The sequence below is a fragment of the Sphaeramia orbicularis genome, chromosome 17 (assembly GCF_902148855.1).
Source record: "Sphaeramia orbicularis chromosome 17, fSphaOr1.1, whole genome shotgun sequence".
NCBI lineage: Eukaryota > Metazoa > Chordata > Actinopteri > Kurtiformes > Apogonidae > Sphaeramia > Sphaeramia orbicularis.
This window is the reverse complement of record NC_043973.1, coordinates 15,449,099-15,476,477: the sequence shown is the minus strand read 5'-3', so window position 1 is coordinate 15,476,477 and position 27,379 is coordinate 15,449,099. Positions and strand designations below refer to the sequence as shown.

General features: G+C 34.7%; 1 protein-coding gene across 1 annotated transcript in view; it reads right to left on the bottom strand.

Annotated features, from left to right (window-relative positions):
* LOC115436557 (occludin-like) overlaps positions 1-27,379 on the bottom strand; it is a 51,082-nt gene that overhangs the window by 22,985 nt on the left and 718 nt on the right. The window contains exons 2-4 of the mRNA XM_030159423.1: positions 11,431-12,004; positions 5,041-5,244; positions 4,799-4,960 (exon numbers count right to left, since the gene is read on the bottom strand). Coding sequence (XP_030015283.1) covers positions 4,799-4,960; positions 5,041-5,244; positions 11,431-11,976 — 912 coding nt within the window. The 5' untranslated portion in view covers positions 11,977-12,004. The remainder of the gene's footprint in view (positions 1-4,798; positions 4,961-5,040; positions 5,245-11,430; positions 12,005-27,379) is intronic.

The window sequence follows — 27,379 nt, the reverse complement described above, 5'->3', positions numbered from 1 at the left end:
GTATACATTATATTTAGAAGAATCTTTCTGTAAAAATGCCATGTGATGTTATGTTTATGTTGATTTTAGGCCTGAAAACAGAAAAAATGTCAACTATACCTGTCAACAATGTTAGCCTGTAAAGGTAACTCAAAAAGTCCCTCAATTATATATTAAACATAATTTTATATTATATATACAGGGGTTGGACAAAATAATGGAAACACCTTCACCTCAAGATGATAATGCCCCAATCCATACAGCTAGAATTGTTGAAGAATGGCATGAGGAACATTCTAATGAAGTTGAGCATCTCGTATGGCCGGCACAGTCCCCAGACCTCAACATTATTGAGCATTTATGGTCAGTTTTAGAGATTCAAGTAAGACGTCGATTTCCACCGCCATCGTCTCTAAAAGAGTTGGAGGGTATTCTAACTGAAGAATGGCTTAAAATTCCTTTGGAAACAATTCACAAGTTGTATGAATCAATACCTCGGAGAATTGAGGCTGTAATTGCCGCAAAAGGCGGACCTACACCATATTAAATTATATTTTGTTGATTTTTTAAGGTGTTTCCATTATTTTGTCCAACCCCTGTATATCCCTGCTACATAGATGTTGTTGCAGAAGGAAATTAACCCTTAAGGTGCAGTTTTTTTTTATTTTTTATTTTGATATGAGGATTTTAAAAAGCTTTGTTTCGTTCAGTTATGTTGCTTGTTGCGATATTGTGACTTTGGCGCTTACGGGGTTAAAATATCTGCAGTTTGGAAATAAAAGTGGTATGATCTTTGCCACTTGTATTGACAGCCCGACGGCCCAGTTTAGCAGACTCTGGGACAGGATGTTCTCTTTGTTTTCATTTATAAAGAAGTCTGCAGAAACTGTAAAACTGACTTTGTTGTTGTTCATGTTTGTACTTTTCTCTGTAATATCATCACAATTAGTGAAGTCCATACTTTTCTGTATTTCATCCATTCTGCTGTTGACTTCTTGCCCTCTGTCTGAATTTTATGCTTCACTAGACTCATGTGGTTGCAAACAAATCCAATTAGATAAACTCTGCCATACAGGCAGATCCAACAGTACAAGTGTAATTTCTCTAAAACTCAGTGAACAAGACAAAGAAGAGCAAAAATAAAGGTTGCATTATGAAACAACGATTATGAATTTTGTCTTACCTTTGCTGTTTTCTGAACAAAACCGTGTTTAACCGAATGAAGCCTCTGCTATCAGCTGATCCATTGTTTTGTGTTATATTGAAATGACTCCCTCTGGAAACAAATGGCCCAGGACTGAACAGGTTAAGCAGTCTCCAGGCCTGTTTCCGGTCATATAATCCTGTTTGTCACTTGTCTTTTATTTGGTTTCTGTGTGACTGTTATCACTAGTTTGGTTAATGATCAGTCAGAGTGAAACCTGGGTGTGCTGAAGATAAACAGCAGCTTTCTCTGAGTCAACAGCAGCAGGTATTGTCAGCTTGTAATGGTCAAAAGAAAAGCATGGGTTTATAATAATGAGTTTACATTGGACCTGAGACTTCATATCTTTTGAAAACACAAAACTACAAATTGCACAATCACCTAAGTCTCTTTATCTGAGTGGAAAGAATTTAGAAATAAACATAAACCACAATGGTATCATAATCTTCTCTATAGTAGTGCATGGATTCTCACCCTTCTATGACTTAAAGGAGTGATATTTTGCTTTTTTAAATGGAATTATGGATTTTAAAACATTTCCCTGTGGTCTACATAAACTGTAAATGCTCTGCTTGGGTCTGAATTCTTCATTAATTCAACTCCAGAGGTCCATCTTCAACCCTATTTCTGAGTAATGACACTAGAAAGGTCATTTTGAGCGCTGGCCCTTTAAATGTAAATGAGCCACTTCACGCCCCTCCCCCTCCAGGTTGTTGACTGTGCTGCTCTGTCCCATTCAGCCACTTATGTTCATTAATACAACCAACAACTGAACGTTTTAGGTAATGGGCTCGAAGTTTGGACATATTTTACACCTGAAACTTTTGTTTTTACTGCTATACATACTTCACATATATCCAGATCTTAATCTTGTCTTAATACATAGACTGAGAAATGCATTTGTTTAGACATTATAACTTTACTGAACCAACAAACTTAATGTTGGCCTTGTACTTCTGCACAGAGCAAAATAAATAATAAGATAAGATAAATTGTGGTAAGTTTAGTGAATAAATATGAAGTGGTATGCAATGGAAATATAAATGATGACTGACAGACATGCTGATTGCTATACGTCTTCATATATGAGGGAATAAAAATGATCCATTTTATTTCACTGCATCCAATGGAATGTTAGCTAGCAGTACAGTTGGCCTGTTGCAGACAATTAGGCAAATACATGTGGTGTATTTACTGGAGCATGTAAATTCTGTGACACATTTAGGCTATGTTTAGACCAGAGGTGTCAAACTCATTTTCTTTCAGGGGCCACATTCAGCCTGATTTGATCTCCAGTGGGCCGGACCAGTAAAATAATAACATAATAACCTCTAAATGACGACAACTCCAGATTTTTGTCTTTGTTTTAGTGCAAAAAAACCCCCATTAAATTATGAAAATATTTACTTTTATAAACTATCCGAACAAAAAAGATGTGAATAACCTGAAAAAATGGAAATTTCTTAAGTAAAATAAGTACAATTTTAACAATATTCGGCCTCAACTTATCATTTCTACATGTGCATTATGGATCTACAAAGACACTATTGTTCGTCCATCAGTCTCGATGACAACCTTGACTTCAGTTTTTGTGAGTCCAGGAGTATCTGCCACAAAGACACAAAACACTTAGTGACAGGCAGAAAATTATTAAAATTGTGCTTAATTTTCTTTAGACATTTAAGGTTGTTCATATTTGTTCAGGTTATTCACATTTTATTGTTTCAGGATAGTTTGTAAATGTAAGTATTTTCATAATTTAATGTTATTTTTTGCACTAAAACAAAGACAAAAATTTGTTGTCATTATTTATAGACACAATGTAATAGTTTTTTCACATCAAACCGAGAAGAAAATATGGAGTCACTATTTTTTGTAGGTTATTCTGGTGTTATTATTTTACTGTAGATCATATTGGTCTGTATGTGGAACCTGAACTAAAATGAGTTCAACAGCCTTGACTGTGGAATTTTTGCACTTTGCAAATTCATCCCACTGGCCACACTGGAACCTTTGGCAGGCCACATTTGGCCCCCAGGCCGCATGTTTGAGACCCCTGGTTTAGATGGTAACAATCTGAACCGAAAAAGCAAAAGTGGCGTTGTGTTCTCACTTTTAATTCTGTGTTTAGCGGGAAAAATCTGCATGCAGACGGATATGCAAAAGTGTGTGAAATGTCCTGTTTATCGATGTAGTATGCACATGGCTAGGTGACATCACCACCACCAAGACCAAGCATTTGCGTAGAACCTTTCCTGTTCTCTCCTAGCGCGAAATACAATCACAAAACAGGAACCAGAACATGGTGAAGCAACACACAAAAACTGACAATTTTGTCTGGATAGACGTGGGGGTGGAGTTATTGCTTAACTTAGACTTAAGTTAGATTATAAAGCCACAAAAGCACCAGATAACGTGGACTGGGAGTTAGAGTGTCTGTGATGTAAATGTTACGCAATGAAAAAATGCATTTTCAACCCTTTAGACCACAGGTGTCAAACATGTGGCCCAGGGGCCAAATCCGGCCTGCCAAAGGATCCAGTCTGGCCGTTGGGATGAATTTGTGAAATGCAAAAATTACACTAAGATACTAACAATCCTTTTAGTTCAGGTTCCACATTCAGACCAATTCAATTTCAAGTGGGCAGGACCAGTAAAATACTATCATAATAACACAGAAATAGTGACAACTCCAAATTTTCTCTTTGTAAATGTAAATATTTTCATGTATTTACACGAAAACAAAGTATAATTTCGCAAAAAATGTGAAGAACCTGAACAAATATGAACAACCTGAAATGTCTAAAGAGAAGGATGTACAATTTTAACAATATTCCACCTGTTGCTAAATGTTTTGTGTATTTGTAGATCCACTGTGATCTGTAAATTATAATGTACATGTGTAAATGATAATCTGAGACAGAATATTGTTAAAATTACACTTATTTTTTCAGTTTGTTCATGTTATTCACATTGTTTGAAAGGACAGTTTGTAGATGTAAACCTTTTCATAAGGTAAATTTACTTTTTTCGCTCTGAAACATAGAGACAAGTTTGGAGTTGACATTATTTATATATTATTATGTTATTATTTTACTGGTTCGGCCCACTTCAGCTCAAATTTGGCTGAATGTGGCCCCTGAACTGAAATGAGTTTGACACCCCTGCTTTAGACGGTGACATGAGAGTGGAGTGTTTTTAAGATTTCCACTCTGGAAGGTGGCTCCATTTTTTAGCATTTTCAACCCCCCAAAAAACGCTGTTGCCATCTCAGCGAAAGGCACATCTGATAAAATATTTTTTCATTTTCACTATTCAGAGTTGTCATGTAAACTGGGCCTTAGATGTATAAATAACAAACTTTGCAAAATTGCCCAAAGATCCATTTAATTTCAGTCTAATCCCTGAAGTCCCACTACTGTCACATGCCCACTACATGATGCCCACTAGTGGCGAAAAGATGGCGGGGCAGCTCCATATGAACAGCTTTAAACTTTCCCAGAAGAATGGTCCTTAATTAATTCATCCCTTTTCACTTATTAATTTACATTCAACTGTAAGCATTCGTCTTCATAAAATTCAGATGAAGTCAATAACAGCAGATGCTTCACCCACCCAGTCCTGTACGTCCTGGCTCTCTGATGGCCTCAGCAGCGGTTCGTCCCAGAAGATGTTTGCTTTGCCATGGCGCCATATCTTACTGCGGGTTTTGTAGGCGTAGTAAGCAGCCAGAGACAGAGCCAGCACCACCATCATCCCCAACACTAACGCTACCGCCTGAAGAAGAATTAATAATGCATCAGAAACAGACTAAAAAAATAGAATAGAAATGAACAGAATGAATTCAAGCCACTAACCTCCTCTGGGTCCATGTAGCAGTAGTGGTGCAGGTACTGAGTGTACATGGGGAATCCCCCGGGAAAACTGGCTCCAGCACTGGCGCTGAGGCTTGGGCTGCCCTGGATGTTCTGGCACATCATCAGCATGGGGTTGTACAGCATGCTCTGTGAGCTCTGAGACATGGGGTTCACTCCAATCACAAAGATGATGTCAATGATGCCCTTGGAGTGGAAGGAAAAGTTGAATAAACTAGTGTTCTGATCACCTTCTATTTACTGCACTGAGGTTTGGTTCACTGCATCTTACAGAATACATGCCCTTTAGTATAATCTATAATGCAGTGGTTCCCAACCTTTTTTGGCTCGTGACCCCATTTTAACATCACAAATTTCTGGCGACCCCAGACCTTCAAAACGGAGACATTCTTTTTGCTAAAATTAATTTGTCTTTGATCATGTAATAGTTTGCTATAATATGTTGCACATAAATGTTTATTTTACATAACATTTAGGTTATATAATGTAAACTTTTATTAGTAAGTTTCAATTTTTTAAAATTTTTTATCAATTACTAGAAATTTCAGGTGATCCCATTTGAATTCCAGGCGACCCTACGTGGGGTCCCGACCCTAAGGTTAAAAAACACTGCATTAACTGCTCCCAATCCCCTTTTTAAGTTGTGTGGTACAGTCTGTTCTTTCTTAAACTGCTAAAATCTTGCACCACAAACATCTGAAACCAGTGTTCAAGGGGTTAAACTGAAATGAGGAGGAAAGAGGGTCTTATTTAGAGGCTCACCTGGGGTGCTCATCCACCAGCAGCACCAAAGTTTGCATTGTAATAACGTCGATTGTTTTACAGTGAAACCTTGCCACTTTAGTAAGTTTTTAATTTTTTTTTTTTTGTCTTTTTTTTTATCAATTACTAGAAATTTCAGGTGACCCCATTTGAATTCCAGGCAACCCCACGTGGGGTCCTGACCGCAAGGTTGAAAAACACTGGTATAATGTATTCTGTTATATAGCTCTAATTTTCATATACTGTATTTTCCGGACTATAAGCCACTACTCTTTCTCACGCTTTGAACCCTGCGGCTTATACAACAATGCAGCCCAAGTATAGATTTTTACGGGCTAACGGCCTCCAGGGGGCGCTCTAGTAGGAAGCATAAAAGAGAGACAGACAAATGGAAGAAGTGATGCAAAGAGGAGAAGTTTTAAGCTTAACTTTTAACAATCATTTTGCACAAACTCTCATCATGGAAAACACATGAAGAAATGTATAAGATGCAGCTTTTAAGTTAAAAGCAATTGATCTGTCTGTCCAAGAAGAAAACAGAGCTGCTGCACATCAGTACAACTGAGAGCGACAATGGAAGATAGACTGAGAAAGTGTGTGACGGAGCCTTTCTGAGGCTGTTCAACTCCAACACTGAAGAAGACGATTTCAGTGGTTTCAATGCGCAGAAGGAAGATGAAGATAGCGATCAATGACTTTTCTGGGTTTTTTAGCCAGCCGTGTTTCTGCCGTTTTACTGCCGTGTTACAGGCACTGTTTGCAAAAAAGCAGTTAAGGTATGGAATAGGGATGTAACGATATGAAAATTTCATATCACGGTTATTGTGACTAAAATTATCACGGTTATCATTATTATCATGGTATTATTGAAACTGTGCTCAAAATGTTCAAAAAGTACTTAAAAACACACTCAAATAATTTAACCAAATTATATTCTGAAAAAAAACAACAAAAAACAACAACAACAAAAAAAACAAACAAATAAAATAATTGGTACAATGTACTTTCTCTTGGCAGAAACATTCAAATATTAACCCTTAGTGGTCTGAGCCTATTTTGGCCATTTTTCATTACTTTTGATTTTGCCTTTATTTACTATATACATAAATGTTAACTATACCCATGTTTGGTATCTTTTTTTTTTTTTCAGCACAACTTCATTTATATCATCTGTCTATTATTTTTTTTCACTTTAATCTACTATATCAACACAAAAAGACAAAAAACGCAAAAAAAAAAAAAAAAAAATCCAATTTGAAAAATATATAGAATTTATTGCATAAATAACACACACGTTTAACAAACCTTTTCAAAGACTTTAAAAGCGAATATTGGTTCCAAATATTAGTTATATAAAATCAAAATTGTAATAAATTAAAACTATATGCAAATATTTGACATAAAAACATGGCTTTACATGGGCATTTTCTCCGGAAAAGTGTGGTAATCAAACACAGTTATCATGATAATTAGAATTTAAACGGTAATACTAACTGTCTGCAATTTTACCGCGGTTTATTGTTAGACCAGTAATCATTATATCCCTAGTATGGAAATAAATATTTAAATCTTTCTGTTTACCATCTTTCTGTGCAAATATCTCATGTTACAATGTGGACACCTGCGGCTTATAGTCCAGTGCAGCCTATATATGTACAAATATTTTTTTTCTTTTAAAATTTGGTGGGTGCGGCTTATATTCAGGTGCGGTTTATATTCAGGTGCGCTCCATAGTCCGGAAAATACGGTATATGAAATTTGATTGTTTAACAACTGTAACAGTAAGATTGAAATAGAGCTGCAAAATATATCGTTTGAGCATCGTCATCGGAACGTACGTGTGCGCAATAGTCACATCGCTGGTCCTGCAATGTAGGAGGCAAATGAACTCAACGGGTTCTCATCTAATTTCATCCTGTGTACCTGACACACACTGCACACAGCGATCCACCAATCATTCCAAATCGGTTTGCTGAAGCAGACCACGCTCCTGCACATGTAATGAGTCACTGGTAACAATATTGAAAAATGAGCAGCGAACAAGAGAAAATCACCGAAAATGAAGACTTGGTGCCAAAAAGAAAAGCAATGTCAGTTTTCTGACATTATTTCGGCCACAAGAAGGATGAAACTGAAACACGTGTTCTGAACAAGAGGAAACACAACTAATTAAATAATTGTTTAACCATTTACGTCAGCAGCACACAGCTGTTATATCCTCCTGAGTAGTTTTTCATATCGCAATATATATCGCAGGGTTAAAAAAATCGCAATGTCAGTTTTTTCCAATATCGTGCAGCCCTAGATTGAAAAGGTTTTCACACAGTATTACTCCATAAATTAGACTGAACCCAGTCGCTTTGAATAAATATGAACACCTTCTGTAGAAATAGAAGCAACAGGTTTCTGAAAACACAAAAGCTGTGTGATTTTATTTGTTGATGATGAAGACAAAGACCTAATTTTCCATTATCTTTTATTGTCTGCATTATGAAATTAGAGTGAGCACTAATAAAGCAGATAAACAGTGTGAATTAACAGGTCAATAGTACAATGTTTTATTTTCATTTAGTATGTAAAATTCCTTTTTGTTGCCTTGCAAACAAAACATAAAATAAGAGAAAAAGATTTAACAGAAAAAAAACATCTGTAATCCACCACATGCCATCATCTCTGTGTAATCTACTGATTTTAATAGTGTAACTCTATTCTATTTACCACCTATTATAACTGTAACTATAACTACATAGTGCTTCACATCATATTATATTAAAACGTATAAAGTCATGGCTTACATTCTGCTTTGTCTGATAAAATATGCTGTTTTTAAGAAAGTAGTTTGCTATATATATTAGTATTTATAAAGCCATTATATGACTCACTGTAATAGAAAACTGTTGGTAGAAATGCTGATCTCAGTGTCTGTTACAAAATGCTGTTGCAGATGCAGATTTTAGTCAGTGTCAGCTCACATTTTGTCTTTCTAGTCCTTAAGGACTTCCAGCAGCCTATTGACATTGGTATCAAGTTTCTATCTAAGTTCAGTTTTGCCAGCCAAACGAAGCCACAAAAGTGTAACTAAAACAGCAAAAGTAGGCCACAATGTAAGGTACACTGTCTTGGTCTGAGCTGAACTATCCATATGATTACTAATTTTGTAGTTCCCAAGTTCATGTAAAATTAAAATCCTACTTTACAATCCTTGGAAAGGTCTTGAAATTATCAGCAGACAATTGTGATGTGTGCTTAAGGTTTTTCTCTCATTTCTCTCAGATAATGGATGCCTTGAAAATGGTGGATATATTTTGCCATTTTTGACAAGATTTTACAAAAAAACTCTTTAAAGGAGTGATATTTTGCTTTTTCAAATGGAATTATGTATTTTAAAACATTTCCCCGTGGTCTACATAAACTGTAAATGCTATGCTTGGGTCTGAATTCTTTATTAATTCAACTCCACAGGTCCATCTTCAACCCTATTTCTGAGTAATGACACCAGAAAGGTCGTTTTGAGCGCTGGCCCTTTAAATGCAAATGAGCCATTTCACTTCCCGCCCCCTCAATGTTGTTGCCCATGCTTCTCTGTCCTGTTCAGCCTCTTGTATTCATTAATACAACCAACAACTGAACATTTTAGGTAATCGGCTTGAAGTTTGGACATATTTTCAGTTTTTACTACAACCGCTGCTGCTAACAAACTCTGTACTCTAAGAAATGTTCGTCGGAAGTCTTGACCCTGTATGTGCAAATGCCATGACATAACTAGTTGTAAAACGTAACAAATTAAGCAGGAATTGAAACAGGTTGTAGAAATCCACTTGATTTTTGCAAGAATGAATATAAAGATAGCTTTGTAGCACCTGGAGGGTTCAAATTCAAACTTTATGAACTATTAGAGTCCAAATACACAAATAAATGAACCAAAGACTAATAAAAGTGGGTTTAGCAAAATATGACCCCTTTAATGTGAAAGCAAAAATTTTTTACAACTCAAAGTAATGTCATGTATTTAAACTACTGTATATAACATGAAACAAGTGACTGCATAAAAATAAAGTGACTGACCTACTTTAACAGAGGTCCAGGATACTGGGGCTGGTAGTGAAACACAGATCATCTGAGTGAATGTGTTTCAGGTGAGTGTAGTATAAAGATACCTGTATCTGGAACATGCAGCCACTGATTACTCAGTATTCTTGGCTACAATTACACCATGAAGACAAAAGAACACTCAAGAACACTCCAAGCAGCCCTGAGATAATGTTATTGAAAAGTATAAGTCAGGGAATGGATACAAAAAAATCCAAGAAATCATAAAAAATCCAGGAGTTCAGTTACACCCATTACTAAGAAATGGAAGCAATAAGCATGTTTACATCTGCATAGAGCAGGGTAGTCTACACAAACAACAAGACAGTCTGGAGCAGAGTTCACCCAAAGACAGAAGGGACACTCCGAGGTCAAGTGGAAGAAGGTTCTTTGTCCCCTTTTCAGACAAAACTAGAACTTTTCAGTCATCAAACTGAACACTATTTTTTAACAGACACCAAACACACACACACACACATACACACACACACACACACACACACAAAAACAGACACCAAACACTGCCCATCAGTACAAACACACTATCCCTATGAAGCATGGTGGAGGGTAAAATGAATGCAACAAAATACAGGGAAATCCTGGAGGACAATATGATTCAGTCTGCAAGAGAACTACAACTTAGAAGAAGATTTATTTCCCTTGACAAACACCTGAACCATACAGCAAAAGTTATAGAGAAATGGCTTCAAGACAACAAGCTGCATGTTCTGTAGTGGCCAAGTCAAAGTCTGAAGCTAAGTCCAGTACAGAATTTGTACCTGGACTTCTGTCAGTCAGTATTCTCTAAAGTATCGTGGACAACATCTTTGGGATAATCTACGTCCTGGACCTCAGTCAACATCTTCTTTATCATTATTTAAAAAGCATTTGAAAAAGACTCTAATTTACGAAAAATTTTAATGTTTTATATAATTTGATGGGGTTTTTTATTATTATTATTTCAATTATACTGAATGTTTATTCTTTCTTTCTTTTTCATCTGTTGTTTATTTTTGGGGAGGTATTTATATAAGCCTTTTTGGCGTCTATCCTGTCCAGCACAGTGGTGTTACTTGCATAATTTTTTTTTTTCTTGTTGTTTGTGATGTGCAAATAAATAAATAAATAAATAAAATAAATAAAAGGGATGTTCATAACCTATCACTGTACAACCAGACAGAGCTTGAGGAGTTTTGCAAAGAAGAATGGAGTAAAGTTGTATTTTCCAGATCCTATCCCCACAGCTAAAGGTGCATCTACTAAATACTGACTTAAGGGAGTGAATAATTATGCACCCACTTATTTTACATTATATATTTTTATAATTTAGCATTACTTTAGAGGAATTTTGCACTATACATACACACAGGAATTAAGTACAGTACAACTCATGAGTGAATGTAATTACTTACTTTTCAATGCTTGAAATGGAGAAAATCTTTAACTGATGACACAAAACACTATAAAGTTATCTAAATGCAAACAATAAAACACATTCTACATTATTTGAGGAAAACTCACCTGAAGGACAGCTAAGATGATATCACAGATGAACACAGTGAGGTAAAATCTGCATCCCCTCATGGCACGAGACCGTGAGAAACTCCCCACCAGGAACCCCAGTGACACCAGGAAGTTGATCGCAGCCATGGAGATCATAGCGGACTTGGCAGACTGTGGCGTCATATATGAGTTGCCATACCCATAACTACCTCCATAGTATCCTGCACCCGTCCCTGAAACACTGCCGCCCGTGGCCCCGACGGCGTAGCCCCCATACCCGAATCCATTCATATCCCATACCAGAGTAGAAGCTACACAGGCGAAGATGAGGAAACACATGAGTGCTGTCAGTCCCTGGAAGGTTTTCACAAATCCAGGGGGAGAAAACCAGCGGTAGAAGTGCTGAGGCCTCTCCTCCATGTAGTAGGAGTCTGGGTTGTAGGTGTAGGGGGCATAGTGGGCCTGTGGGGAGTGGACGCTCCGAGGGACATGTAAGCTGTGGGAAGTAGTGCTGTAAGGAGGGCTGTACACAGGGGGGCTGTCATAGTGCCGAGGGTCGTACATGGTTTAATGGATACTGGTGCAATTTCACCTGGATGAAAAGAGAAAAATAACAAGACATTAATTCAAATCCAATCAAATTTATTTACATAGCGTCACATCATCTTTTTTTGTGATTTACTTTTTATTGAGGAGTTTTTACAAAACTAACACAAAGAACACAGACTGTCATCTCATTCACCCTATAACGCCAAGTGTATCTTATTTGATACATGAGTTTTGAAGCCCTCTACATGATTTCTTTCTTGAAAAACCTGATGTATACAATTAGATACATGCAATACACAGATAATCCACCAGGGGGAGGAACTCATTCACCAGAGGCCTTTCCAGTGACACTACAAGAATCTCATTAATAAGAAAGGAGGCAGAACTTTGACAATTTTGAAAAGGAATTACCAAATTGTCAGACATGCTTGTGTTATATTATGTTTGTTCAAAAATAATAATATTTAAGCATTAACACCCGATGTATCAAATATGAAGCAAGATTGAAACTCATTCATTTTCTGAACCCGCTTTATCCTCACTAGGGTCACAGGGGTCGCTTGGAGCCTATCCCAGCTACATAGGGGCGAAGGCAGGGTACACCCTGGACAAGTCGCCAGTTCATCGCAGGGCTGAACATATAGAGACAAACAATCACTCTCACATTCACACCTATGGGCAATTTAGATTAACCAATTAACCTATTAGTGCATGTCTTTGGATGGTGGGAGGATATGGAATCACAGGAGTGCCAAAATTAAAAGGAAATAAATGTGGAAATAAAAAGAGAATCAATAAAAGAAATTTGGAAATAAAAAGAGAATCAATAAAAGAAATGTGGAAATAAAAAGAGAATCAATAAAATAAATGTGGAAATAAAAAGAGAATCAATAAAAGAAATGTGGAAATAAAAAGAGAATCAATAAAAGAAATTTGGAAATAAAAGGAGAATCAATAAAAGAAATTTGGAAATAAAAAGAGAATCAATAAAAGAAATTTGGAAATAAAAAGAGAATCAATACAAGAATCAATGATAAAAAATATACAAATGCAGTCATATCATTGCTTTTGCTTATTCCATTTTGACATTGTCTTTTCCATTTGCGTTTTGACATTGTCTTTACCATTTGCGTTTTGACATTGTCCTTACCATTTGCGTTTTGACATTGTCTTTTCCATTTGCGTTTTGACATTGTCTTTACCATTTGCGTTTTGACATTGTCTTTTCCATTTGCTTATTGTCATTGCTTTTACCTGATGGCTCAAGCTGTCAATCAAATGGCTGTGGGTGGGTCTTTCTGTCCAGGATAACTAGTCGATACCTGATCAGACGATTCCGGCTTGACAGTGGCTATGCAGTAGCTCTGTTTATGTGTTAGCTCTCAGCACGGGAGACCAGAAGTAGCGTCACGGACAGGACGTGGACACACATACACGTGTCAACTAGAACCATGTCTGCATTCGTCAGTGCAGATATTTCTCCAAGACTTTCCATTACATCTTCCACCAACCTTAAAATATAGTCCGTTGGAAAATTTTCCTCCACATACTGAGCAATTGCTAATAATTCTCGTTGAACGCCTCTTCTCAATTCGTCCACGTCAACCATATTTAACTTTCCCTCTTTTTACTACAGATAAATGTGTATGTGTGTCTACGTCTTGTCCGTGACGCTACTTCTGGTCTCCCGCGCTGAGAGCTAACACATAAACAGAGCTACTGCATAGCCACTGTCAAGCCGGAATCGTCTGATCAGGTATCGACTAGTTATCACGGGGAGAACATGCAAACTCCACACAGAAAGGTCCCACCCCCCGTCGACTGGTGTTGGAATCAAACCCAGGACCTTCTTGCTGTGAGGCACGAGTGCTATCCACTGCACCATCGTGTCGCCCCGTGATTGAAACTCATACATAGAAACTGATATTTGAAAAAAAATGTTTGGGTTGTTCTGAAGGACCAATTAAGGCTCCAGTTTGAATGAACTGGAATTTTCCGTCAGTGATTTAGTGGTTCAGGCTTTACAGGGTTAAGAACTAAAGTCAAAACCAAGAAAAATAGGCGCATACCATGATTGACAGATGGTAGAAAAAAGTGAGGAGGGTTACAATGACATAAAAAAAAGGAAAAATATACATCTAAAAAGCAAAGGAAAAATACATTATAGTTTTTTCAACAATTTATTAACATCTACCATAAAATTTGACCATTCAGCTCCAGTTTGGGACTTTTCTCAGTTAAGTCTGACTGTTGAGTACTCTAAATTTGCAATGTGTTGTACATTTAATAACCAATGTTTAATAGGGTTAATCGCTTTATTACAGCATCACAGCATAATAAAAGTTGTCTCACCGTGACACTTTACTGTTGCAGAAAAAATTATTAGACCATCAAAAGTCATCAAAAACAATGGTTATGCAATCAAGTACTAACTCCTGTGTGTATCATGTGACTAAAACAGAAAAGAAAACATGGAATGCCTAAAAGCACTGTTTTTGTCGGTACAATGCCATAGATATTAATGTAAGAACTGAAGTGATTTTGGTTATTATCAAGAAAACCATGGAAAATGGTTAGATATCAGCTCTGAAATTAAACTCTTATGAGCTATTTTTGTTGGTATTATTATATTTGTCCAAACAAATGTACATTTAGTTGTACCAGACATTAAAATTAACAAGAAATTGAAGAAAACAAGGGGTGGTCAAATAATTTTTTCCACGACTGCACATATAGAGCTGGTCTAAATCAGACTGTTAAACCAGTTTACAGAAACCCAACAGAATCCTCCAGGAGCAAACATTTGGTACTTGCGGTGAGGAAAAACTTCCTTTTAACAAGTAGAAACCTGGAGCAGACCCCAACTCCTGGTAGATATACTACTACTGCAACAGTTAGTACAAATAATAGAAACCTGTACCATCTATGGAACTATATAATAAACACTATCATAACTATTCACTAACACTCACTAACAAGCATACAGATTGCATAGGTAAGTAATGGTTAACCACTCCCTTAACCCTTTTATAGGTCATTCATTAAAATACTCTGAAATTCAAAATTTTATCCTCAGTGTGTTATTGGACATCGTCATCTACCTCCTCTTGCCATAAAACATCAGAACAGACACTAATTAAAAAGTAAACACATGCAATAAAACTATTGTTATAAGGTCAGAAATCGACAAAAATCACTCATATTCACTATAGGGATGCAAATTATGAATTAATCCATTAATTATTAGTTGATTGACCTTATCGATCAATAAACGATTAATTGATAAGCGGCAATTTTTCTGAGAGCCTGGATTTCTCTTTCGATAGGGTCTATAAGAATAAAAGCTAAATATTTTTTATATACTTCATGAAAAAAGCATGTCATATTCCTTAATGATTGATTCATTGTCCCATTGGATACAGTACAGGCAATGACATTTATGGAGTAGAATTAATAAATTATGCAGAGAAATTCAATAAAATAAATGGATCTGAAGAGTGGCAGTTTAGAAGAAATGGGCATTTCTGACTTTGCATCACTGACATGATGGAGCGAGATTTCACCGCTCAGTGTTTGAGCTTTTTGTTGTTCTTTCTCTCTCCTCTGTCCACTGCCCCAGCCGATCCTGGCAGATGGTTCTGTTGGAGGTTTTTCCTTCTGTTAAATTAGTTTTTCCTCCTTGCTGTTATCTTGGGATTTGTTAGGTTTCCTCTTTGTATAGTCTTTTTAATCCTTAATTATCTGAATTTGTGAAGTGCCTTGAGATAATCATGTACAGTGATTTCTGCTCTGTAAATAAAAACTGAAATTAATTGAACTGAATTGAATTAATGCATGAAGTTAATACTGGGTCACCTTTACACTGGAAGTCTGATATTTATATTTATAATATTTAAAATTTGCTTAGAGGTCTTATTTATGTCTTTGTGCATAAGAAATCAATATAAGTGAATCCCCAAAGGAACTTTGTGTTGGTAAATGCAAGTTCTACAAATTTACAGGATTTCAGTTCTGTTGCCACATGTTGATGGTCATATGAACTATGTTTTCAGCTCAAAAATGTCCAATTTCATCACAATTAATGCTATATTTTCATGTCACAAATGGCCAAGTTATATTTTAACTGAATTTACATGAAAAACAAATATTCTATGCTTTTAGATTCCCCAGTTTTTCTTACCAGATTATATACTACATATCACGTTTTATTTTTACAGGTTGCAATATGGAGTATGGTGCTGATCCATCCTGCTTATGTTACGCCAATACATACATTAAGAATGTCACATGTCACTTTTTAAATCAAAAGTTTTCTAATAATAAGCATTTTTATAAAGAAATAACAATTCTATATTGTTATTTACTCTTTAGTATGATGATAAACTATACAATAAATAATTCTGATCCTAGTTTTTGCACACGGATCATTTGTGGAAATGGTGACATGGCTGCCGAGCATCAGTATGATGGGATCTGTAACAACCATGTCACATCCGTCCACTGCCACATTTTGTGTTTTTGTGTCAGCTGTTATTGTTTTAGATCCACAATACTAACATTTATGAATAAGAGGAGAATTAGCAATAGTAAGTATATAAGTTTATCACTAATAAAGTACTGGTACTGACCAGATCATCATGGGTAATGTCACGTCCGTCCACCAGCAAAAGTTTTCACATACACATGCTATTCAAAATCCAATATTTCTGAAAATATAGCTTCCACTGTCAAATAATATCAGCAGTCGTGCACAAATGTATTAGCATTATTTCAACACAGTTCTATGCATTTCTTACAACTTTTTTTTTTTTGACAAAAATGGCCACTCATTTGACCCCCTAAGTACATTTTAGCTGATATATGTAATTAGATATTGATTAGCCTCACTGTGGGATGAACAGCCATTTTAAAATGAATCAGGAAAACAGTGGCAAATATTTCCATCCATCCATCCATCCATCCATCCATCCACTCATCCCTAAAAACACGACATGGGGGCTAAAAATTCAAACCAGATGTAGACCAATGTTATGAAGCAACTTTGGCAGCACTTTGGGTCTATTTTAAAAATAAATATTTACTGAGACAAAAGAGAAACTATTTTTCAGATAAAACACATTTTCATATATTTTTTTTTATACAAGAATCTGTATGTAACATGGTAAAAAGGATGCGAAAATTATGTGCTACTATTTTTTTGAATATCTTTTTATTCTCTCACAGGTACATTTAGGGAATTGACCTAAATATGCAAGGGAGAGTGTTTCATAAAAATGACTGCTGTTGCAAAATCACTCACAATTTATTTGTGTTTAAATGGGCAGGTTCCACATGTAAGACGAATGGACACAATGGGTTACACGCAAAACCTGGAATGAGACTGAGATTCATGAAAAACCTTCATGTCTGGATTAGAAAAATCACTAGGATCATCAAATTTAACACAGTGTCTTTATTTATAGTGGTATATAAGACCATTTACAGCCATGTTCTCAAGATCAAATACACTGGCACCTAGGTAGCTTTTCCTGTCCCAATTTTGATCCTATTTTTGGCCCCAATATTTTATTTAAAGTTCATTAATTTTGGGAGGGCTCAGAGCAAGAGTATATATATTTTTGCATTTATCTGAGGTCATCATTAGGTACATCCTGGGGGAAATATATTTGAATTTCTCTTTTATCTTTGGGTCTAAAAAGCTGGCAAAGTTCCAGGTACCAAAATGAACTCAGTTTCATAGAACCACCTATTTATTTACAACTAGGGATGCAAATTATCAATTAATCCATTAATCATTAGTTGGTTGCCCTTATCGATTGATTAACAATTCATTGATATACGGCAATTTTTCTGAGAACCTGAATTTCTCTTTCAATAGGGTCTATAAGAATAAAAGCTAAATATTGTTTATATACTTCATGAAAAAAGCATGTCATATTCCTTAATGATTGATTTATTGTACCATTGGATACAGTACAGGCAATGACATTTATGGAGTAGAACTAAATAAATTCTGCAGAAAAATTCAATAAAATAAATGGATCTGAAGAGGGCAGTTTAGAAGAAATGGGCATTTCTGACTTTGCATCACTGACATGATGGAGCGAGATTGCAGTGGAGTCAATTAATTGTTTACATCCCTGTTTACAGCTGTGGTAATGGTCTCATTGCTGCTTCTTCTTCTGACTAGGTTCATGCAACAACATGTAAATATGTGCTTCTAGTGACCACTTTGATTAATTAAGGCTTCATATGTATTTATAGAGAGATCTGTTCTTCTTACAGACTGGATGATCAAATGCCTCAGCCTGTGTTTATATCACCATTATATATCAATAATTTTGTGTCATGTTGGCAGATTAATTTATGTATGAAGTAACTGGGAATTCTGTCAAACACATGATAGAAACATAAAGCTACAAAGACTTGATGGTTAGTTTTATGATCAGTTCATCCTGCATCAATCCATGGCTTAAAAGACTCATACATTCATTTGGCAAGACTTAACCATTTGAGTTGTATTATTTTTAGTTCTCACTATAAATTATCTGTGAAATGAGTGTGTTTATATGTACTGTCAAACATGTTTCAGCTCGACCACAAAATAACATTTCCAGTTAACAGCAACCCCCATAATCAGTCTAACGTTATCTTGTCTAAGTCTTTTGGAATGATGCCTTGATAAGTAATGTATCCGACTGCAAAATATAAACACGTCTTCCTCTGCTTTGTTAAACTGGCATCATATGTTTATTTTTTTAAGCACCTTTTGTTCCTCTGAGCCCTTCCTTCACCTCATCCCATCTCTGAACCCTTTCTCCGATATCGCTGACCCACACCAGTGGAACTCAACCCAACAAGCTTCAATAATTCAGACAGACAGCAGATAAGAGGCGAGCCTGGGCAGCCATGCATGGTGTTTACTGCAGACGTGTTCCCTGTGCTGCATCTGTGTTACCTGGGAGCACCTGCCGAGTGTCAGCCCTTTCTCAGAAAACTAACACAAAACCATTCATGCATTACAGATGAGTTTTTGATGAGCATCTAGATTTATTTAAGTTGAGGCTTTTCACCCAGGGTGTAATATCAACAACCGCCAAAACTCACGTATGTTTATTTTGTTTCCATGAGAGAAAAATTACTCCATGCTTCAACTCATCTAAACTACCCATATGAATTCTATCTTAACTTTCAAAGACTCAAACAAACAAAATCCTCTACTGATCTAAAATGTTCAATAACTGCTGAACCGTTAATCTTATTAATGCATGTAACTGATTCTGGTAAAATGCATTTTCTCAGCTTTTCATTGTCATCACATATGATCCTTTTGGACGTTCAGAGGGTCCATAGTGAGCATGGAAACACTGTGATAAAACTGCCACCAAATGTTTACTGTTGTTTATGTACTGTATATATTTCTTTCTTTGAGTAATTTATTATTACCTCCACCAAGGAGGTTATGTTTTTGCGGGCGTTGGTTTGTTTGTTTGTCTGTCTGTCTGTCTGTCTGTCTGTGTGCAAGATAACTCAAAAAGTTATGGACGGATTTGTATGAAAATTTCAGGAAATGTTGATACTGGCACAAGGAACCAATGATTAAATTTTGATGGTGATAGGGGGGTGGGGGGGCACTCATCTGCCTTGGTGGAGGTCTGCGCTCTCCGAGTGCTTTTCTAGTTTCTTTATATTTTGCCAGCACAATTAAGAAATGCAAAGGTAAAATATTATATGAGTATGTGCATGTGTGTATGTGTATAAATATATGTATGTGCATATGGATGTATGAGTGTGTCTGTGTGTGTCTGTGTGTGAATATATATATATATATAAATATAAAAGCGTAATGTAAAAGGAAGAGGGAGATAAATCTATATTATTAATATTTCATGGAGAAGAGGTGGAATTAAATAAGTTGCACTGCTCACCCCTTTTCGGGCATGTAAATGAAACTATTGTGCTGTTCTTTCTAAGATTGTCATGATTGTTGATTTTTGTATTATTATTTATGTTTTACTTGTTCACATATGTTACATTTCATTGCATATTCAGAATAAATCACTCAATCACGTAATCAATCAATCAAAATCCATGTAATCTGACAAATGACAGTGTTTGGAGATGCTTGTTTTTACGTTCAGTTATTAACCCTTTCATGCATGAATTATGAAAAAAAAAGTATCTCGATTTTTAAATTGATTCTATTACTTAAAATTAGGCTAAAGTTGAAATGCATTTTGAATTTTTGAAAATATGGTTTTATTGAGAAGATATTTAACCTTCTGAGAAGTTTTGGCTTTTTTTAATTAAATAATTGCCTATATTGAAACATTATGATAGAACAATCTTTTCAGATGCTTTTTTTTTTTTATTTTAAATTTTTTTTTTATTGAATGTCCTTTGCAGTGAACAGTTTTTTTTTTTTTTTTTTTTTTTTTTTAATAAAGCTGTGGAACTCTTGCCCACGAACGTAAATTCAAACGTATAGCTGGGTCTCAGGAGGTTAACTTTATGAGATCACAAATAGAATATTGCCTTTAAAACCTTTGGAAAGTGAGCTTAAACTATGTGTCTACAAATGTGGACATCATGCATGAAAGGGTTAATATCTTTGCTGATGAAGTCACTTTTTCTTCAGTTTTCTCTGTTCTAATATAATGACTTTAGAAGCTACTCTGAGTTTCAATAAACATCTACATGATCAATGAATTAAATATAGGGAAAATACTAGATTTACACTGAAAAATGCAAAACACAGAGGATGGCCTTATAATAAATAGTGCTAAATAACTAACTTAAATTCATTTGGGAGCTGCCATTAACCCTTTCATGCATACTGGTCACTCCAGTGGACAGTTATTCTCCAGCTCTTCTCTTATATATTCATGGGTTTTGTTGTTTTAGTTCCATATCAGCCGACACAGTGGACGCTTATACATCATCCCATAATACATTGTAATTCATACAACTACCGTAACTTTGCAGATCAGCTTGATAAACCTGATCTGCAGTAACGTGTTAAAATAAATTGCTAATTGTTATTAGTCTGTAATCAACAGTTTTCTTCATCAAAAAGGGTTTTTTTTTTTTGCATATGGTCTGCATGAAGTTAGTAATAACTAGTATTAGAGAATGTTAAAATGTGAGAAAACATCAGATTAGCAGCATGAAAAATGTTTTAATTTCATAGTTTTCACACAGTTTATTACTTTCTGATGATGGGTTTTAAATACATGTTTTTTTGCTTCAAAAATTGGTGTCTAGCTGAGTGGACATTTTTGTAACTCCACGAAAAATAGGTTCATAAAAAAATTTCAATCACATTGTTTTTTTCATGCCTAAAGAGGAATAAAAACACTCAGGAAAAAAAATCTTGATTTAGGTTCTCATAATTCATGCATGAAAGGGTTAAATTCATTCTATTACTTAAAATTAGGCTAAAGTTGAAATACATTTTGAATTTTTGAAAATATGGTTTTATTAAGAAGATATTTAACCTCCTGAGACCCGGGAAAGTACAAGTTTTGGCTTTTTTTAATTAAATAATTGCCTATATCGAAACATTATGATAAAACAGTTTTTTCAGATGCTTTTTATTTATTTATTTATTTTTTTTTATTGAATGTCCTTTGCGGTGGACAACTTTCTTTTTTTATAAAGCTGTGAAACTCTTACCCACAAACGTAAATTCAAACGTATAGCTGGGTCTCAGGAGGTTAACTTTATGAGATCACAAATAGAATACTGCCTTTAAAACCCTTTGGAAAGTGAGCTTAAACTATGTGTCTACAAATGTGGACGTCATGCATGAAAGGATTAATATCTTTGCTGATAAAGTCACTTTGTCTTCAGTTTTCTCTGTTCTAATATAATGACTTTTGAAGCTACTCTGAGTTTCAATAAACATCTACATGATCAATTGATTAAATATAGGGAAAATACTAGATTTACACTGAAAATGCAAAACACAGATGATAGCCTTATAATAAATAGTGCTAAATAACTAACTTAAATTCATTTGGGAGCTGGTATTAACCCTTTCATGCATGAATTATGAGAACCTTAATCAAGATTTTTTTCCTGAGTGTTTTTATTCCTCTTTAGGCATGAAAAAAATAATATGATTGAAATTTTTGTTTTTTATTAATCTATTTTTCATTGAGTTACAAAAATGTCCACTCAGCTGGACACCATGTGTTTAACCCTTTCATGCATAGTGGTCACTACAGTGGACAGCTATTCTGCAGTTGTTCTCTTGTATATTCATGGATTTGGTTGTTTTATTTGCATATCAACCAACACAGTGGACGCATATACCATCATCCCATACACTGCAATTCATCCCATTGCTGTTCTTGAACAACCTGATCTGCAGTAACATATTTGAGTGTAAATCAATTGCTAATGGTTATTAGACTGTAATTAACAGGGTGTTTTTTAAACAACTTTTTTTTTTTTTGGCATATCTGAGTAATAACTAGAGACCCAGGAAAGGAAAAGTTTTGGCTTTTTTGCATTTAATAATTGTCTTGATTGGAAACAGCATGATGCAACAGTTTTTTCAGATAGATTTTTATATTTTTTTAATTATGGAATGTCCTTTGCAGTGGACAGCATTTTTTATTTATTTTTTTAATAAGGCTGTAAAACTCTTGTCCCCTAGAGAGGACAAAAATGCATTGCAGGGTCTCAGGAGGTTATAAAATGTTAAAATGTGAGAAAAGATTAACAGCATTAAAAAAAATGTGTTTCATTGTTTTCACAGTGTATGTCAGTAAATGCATGGTGTCCAGCTGACTGGACATTTTTGTAACCCCATGAAAAATAGGCTCATAAAAAGAAAAAATTCAATCATATTGCTTTTTTTCATGCCTAAAGAAGAATAAAAACACTCAGGAAAAAAATCTTGATGAAGGTTCTCATAATTCATGCATGAAAGGGTTAATTTTTGAAGCAAAAAAAACCAAGAATTTACTGTCATACTGTGTGAAAACGATGAAATAAATGTTTTTTTTAATGTTGCTAATCTGATGTTTTCTCACATTTTAACATACTATAATAGTAGTTATTACTCACTCAAATAATATGCAAAAAACAACAAAACACAACAACTTAAAAAAAAAAAACAAAAAAAACTGTTATTTACAGTCTAATAACAATTAGCAATTGATTTACACTCAAATATGTTGCTGGAGGTCAGGTTTATCAAGAACACGAATGTTACAGTCACAGTATGAATTGCAGTGTATTATGGGATGGTGCATAAGTATCCACTGTGTTGGTTGATATGCAAGTAAAACAACAAAATCCATGAATATACAAGAGAACAGCTGTAGAATAACTGTCCACTGGAGTGACCACTATGCATGAAAGGGTTAAAGGAATACTGGGCCTTGATGGGTTAAATTCACCCTCTGATCGGCTATTTTAACCCTTTCATGCATACTGGTCACTCTAGTGGACAGCTATTCTAGAGCTGTTTTCTTGTATATTCATGGGTTTTGTTGTGCTTTTCGATTTTGGTTTTTTTGTTATTTTTTTTTTTTACATATATCTTTATTAAAGTTTTAAGACACTACATACCTTTTCTGACATGAATTGGTAACATTATGTAGATCTCTCCTGATCATAAACCCCCAGAATCACAAGCCCTCCCCATACTTTTCACACAGTTTATCAGTAAATACATGTTTCTATGCGTCAAAAATTAAACATGTGATGTCCAGCTGAGGGGACATTTTTGCAACTTCATGAAAAATAGGTTCATAAGATTTTTTTTTTTTTCATTATTATTTTTTTTAACCCTTTCATGCATGAATTATGAGTACCTTAATTAAGATTTTTTTTTACTGAGCATTTTTATTCCTCTTTAGGCATGAAAAAAAAAAAAACAATGTGATTGAATTTTTTTTTTTTTTTTTTTTTAATCAACCTGTTTTTTATGGCGTTACAAAAATGTCCACTCAGGTACACCATGAATTGTCTTCTTGAAGCAAAGAAACATGTATTTAAAACCCAATATCATAAAGTGATATGAAAACAGTGAAATGAAACCATGTTTAATGCAGCTAATCTGATGTTTTCTCACATTTTAACATATTCTAATACTAGTTATTACTCACTTCATGGAGATAATATGCGAAAAATAAATATTAAAAATTGATTTCCACTCAAGAACAGCAAAGATACAATAATGGTATGAATTGCAGTTTATGAGATGATGCATAAGTGTCCACTGTGTTGGGTGATATGGAACTAACACAACAAAACCCATGAATATACCAGAGTAAAGCTGTAGAGTAACTGTCCACTGTAGTGACCACTATGCATGAAAGGGTTAATGTATTTTTTAAATTTTAAATTATTTTTATTTAATTAATTAATTTATTTATTTTTATTTTTCAGAAGAACATTTTTTTATCGCATTGTTTTTTTTCATGCCTAAAGAGGAATAAAAACACTCAGGAAAAAATTTTGATGAAGGTTCTCATAATTTGTGCATGAAAGGGTTAAGTTGATTTTTTCCCCCACATTTTCATAAATAATAATAAAAAAAAAAAAGCGTCTAAGAGTTTCAACAGTGGCTTCGACTTTTAAGCAGTTTCTGACCCTCACATGAGAATCCAATCATGTCAAAGTGAACAGACTCCATGACAGTTTCGTGCGTAACTCACCCAAAGCCGGTGCAAAGCGGTGGTCAACTTTTGGACCCGTCCACCTCAGACCTCATGTCGCGGCGTCATTCGGAAGTTGAGCGACACTGTTCTTCCGTTCCACGTTCGCAAACTTCACCACTTTAAATTATAAATAGTTTTTCCTTGAAGAAAAGCAGTAAAACAAGCAGACGGAGTCGCGCGCAGTAACCTGACTCACCTCGGGCATGCGCAGACGCGGTTCATCTTCAGCTGAGTTGGCTCCTTCCCTCCACGCGCACAGAGGTGGATCACGAGCATCAGCAACTTCCAGACTCATTGTACAAGTTGTAATGTAATCTGTTATGTCTGGTTTAGGCCCGGGGATTTTATTTTATTTTATTTTTTCAACTTTATTGAAAATATACATGTATCTTTTGAACAAACATCCAGATGTCAAAAGAAAAATCATCAAAAAAAAAAAAAAAAGATTAACATAATGCACAGGGATACAAACACAAAGAAAGAATAAATAGTAAAAATTAAAACAAAAATAAAAATGATAACTTAAAAGATAAAGATCTAAGAAAAAAAATAAAATAAAATAATAATAATAATAACACTGGGTTAAAAAAAAATGTTTTTTGCAAGTTGTCTAGGTTTTTTCAACTGAATTAGGACCATTTTGCACCGCTAAATCCAAAAATGACATGGTTTTTCTCAATCAGGTCAGGTTTTTTTGCTAATTTGATTTTGAAAAATTTGATCTTCTCACAAAATATAATAATTAATTCTAAAATAAGATTGGTAAGCACACTTTATGAAACTTGTGACTTGATTCCTGTTAGGTACAATGGTGTATTCACTGCAGATGTAGCAGAATACGTCAGGCTTATTTTTGCAAGATCTTCTAGTCGAAGCCATTTCATTTACCTGTAATATTAAAAAAAAACATTAATCATAAATTGGCAAAAGTAAAATCTTCAGAACTCGTTTATTGCAAGAAATATGAAAGAATTTTGTATCATATGATGTGAAAATGCCCATAAATGTAAGCAAAAATGTTAAATAGCCAATATGTAGCATAGTTCAGAAAGTTGACCTGATTGAGCAAAATTAATGTGATTTTTGGATTCAGCACACCAAAATGATCCTAAATCAGCTCAAAAAACTTAAACAATAAATTTGTTGTTGACCAGTGTAATAATAATCAGAGAGTAAATTAATTCCAATTTAAAAAAAAAAAAGTATATATTGTCATAGTATATATTGTCAGAGTGTCTGTGCTTTTTTTGTTAAATATAAATTCCAGTGATTTCATATATTTATCAAATTCAGTCAAAAAGACTTTAAAATTTGGGTGTGTTTTGGCATATTTACTTTTATCTATGTGAAACCCCCACCCCCACCCCACCCCAAAAAAAGGATCAAGTTAACAATAAATTCCAAATTATGTATTTCATGTTTTCAATATGTAAGTACATTTTGGGGTGTTATAGCTATATTTTCATTCGTTTTCATTAACCCTTTCATGCATGAATTATAAGAACCTTAGTCAAGATATTTTTCCTGAATGTTTTTATTCCTCTTTAGGCATGAAAAAAAACAAAGCTATTGAGTTTTTTTTTTTTTTTTAAGGAGTTACACATATGTCCACTCAGCCGGACACCTTACATTTAATTTTTGAAGCAAAAAAATGTGTATTTAAAACCTAATATCAGAAAGTGGAATGGAATACTATGCAATAAAAACATTTTTAATGCTGCTAATCAGATGTTTTCCCACATTTTAACATACTCCAATACTAGTTATTATTCACTTCATGGAGATAATATGCAAAAAAAAAAAAACAACAACTTCTTTGTTATAAAAAAAAAAAAAAAAAAAAAAAAAAAGCTGTTAATTACAGTCTAATAACAATTAACCACTGATTTACATTAAAACATGTTAGTGCAGTTCAGGTTTATTAAGAACAGCAAAGTTACAGTAACGGTATGAATTGCAGTGTTTGGGATGATGCATATGTGTTCACTGTGTTGGCTGATATGGAACTAAAACAACAAAACTAATGAATATATAAGAGAACAGCTGTAGAATAGCTGTCCACTGGAGCGAACACTATGCATGAAAGGGTTAAGATATAAGAAAATTCTCAATTTTAGACAAAAAGTCAGAAGAACGCACACAAAGAAAGAATAAGTGTAAAGTGGTTTCAGAATAAGAATTACAAAAGTTGCATATTTGTTCTGGTTCAGGCCTGGTCATGCATTACCTTGTGTGTGCATGTTTACATAAAGCAGTGTTGTTCAACCTTGGGGTTGCAACCCCACGTGGGGTCGCCTGGAATTCAAATGGGGTCACCTGAAATTTCTAGTAATTGATAAAAAAAAATACTAATAAAAAGATTTTTTTGAATGATTCAATATATATTTTATTATAATTAAAACACCACACATTTTTCCTAATAAAGATCAAGTTCAAATAAAATTCAGGATATAATATCTGAGAGGGCATATCTTAATTGACCTGATCATGTGACCGCATGTGTAACTGTACGCTACAACCTGCCCAGACTCAGTCACAGTCCGAAAACTGGACCGAACAGAAAATGTAAAGATTTCTTCGCCCGCCTGGCCCTGCCAAGACAACTCCAAGAGAAACTGAGAGGCAGACACCAAAAAGGTGCATTATATACATTATATAGCCCAAAGATTGTTTAAAATTAACATTTATTTGCAACAACAAGATTTGAGGTTTACTGATATTATAAACATATGATAATTTTT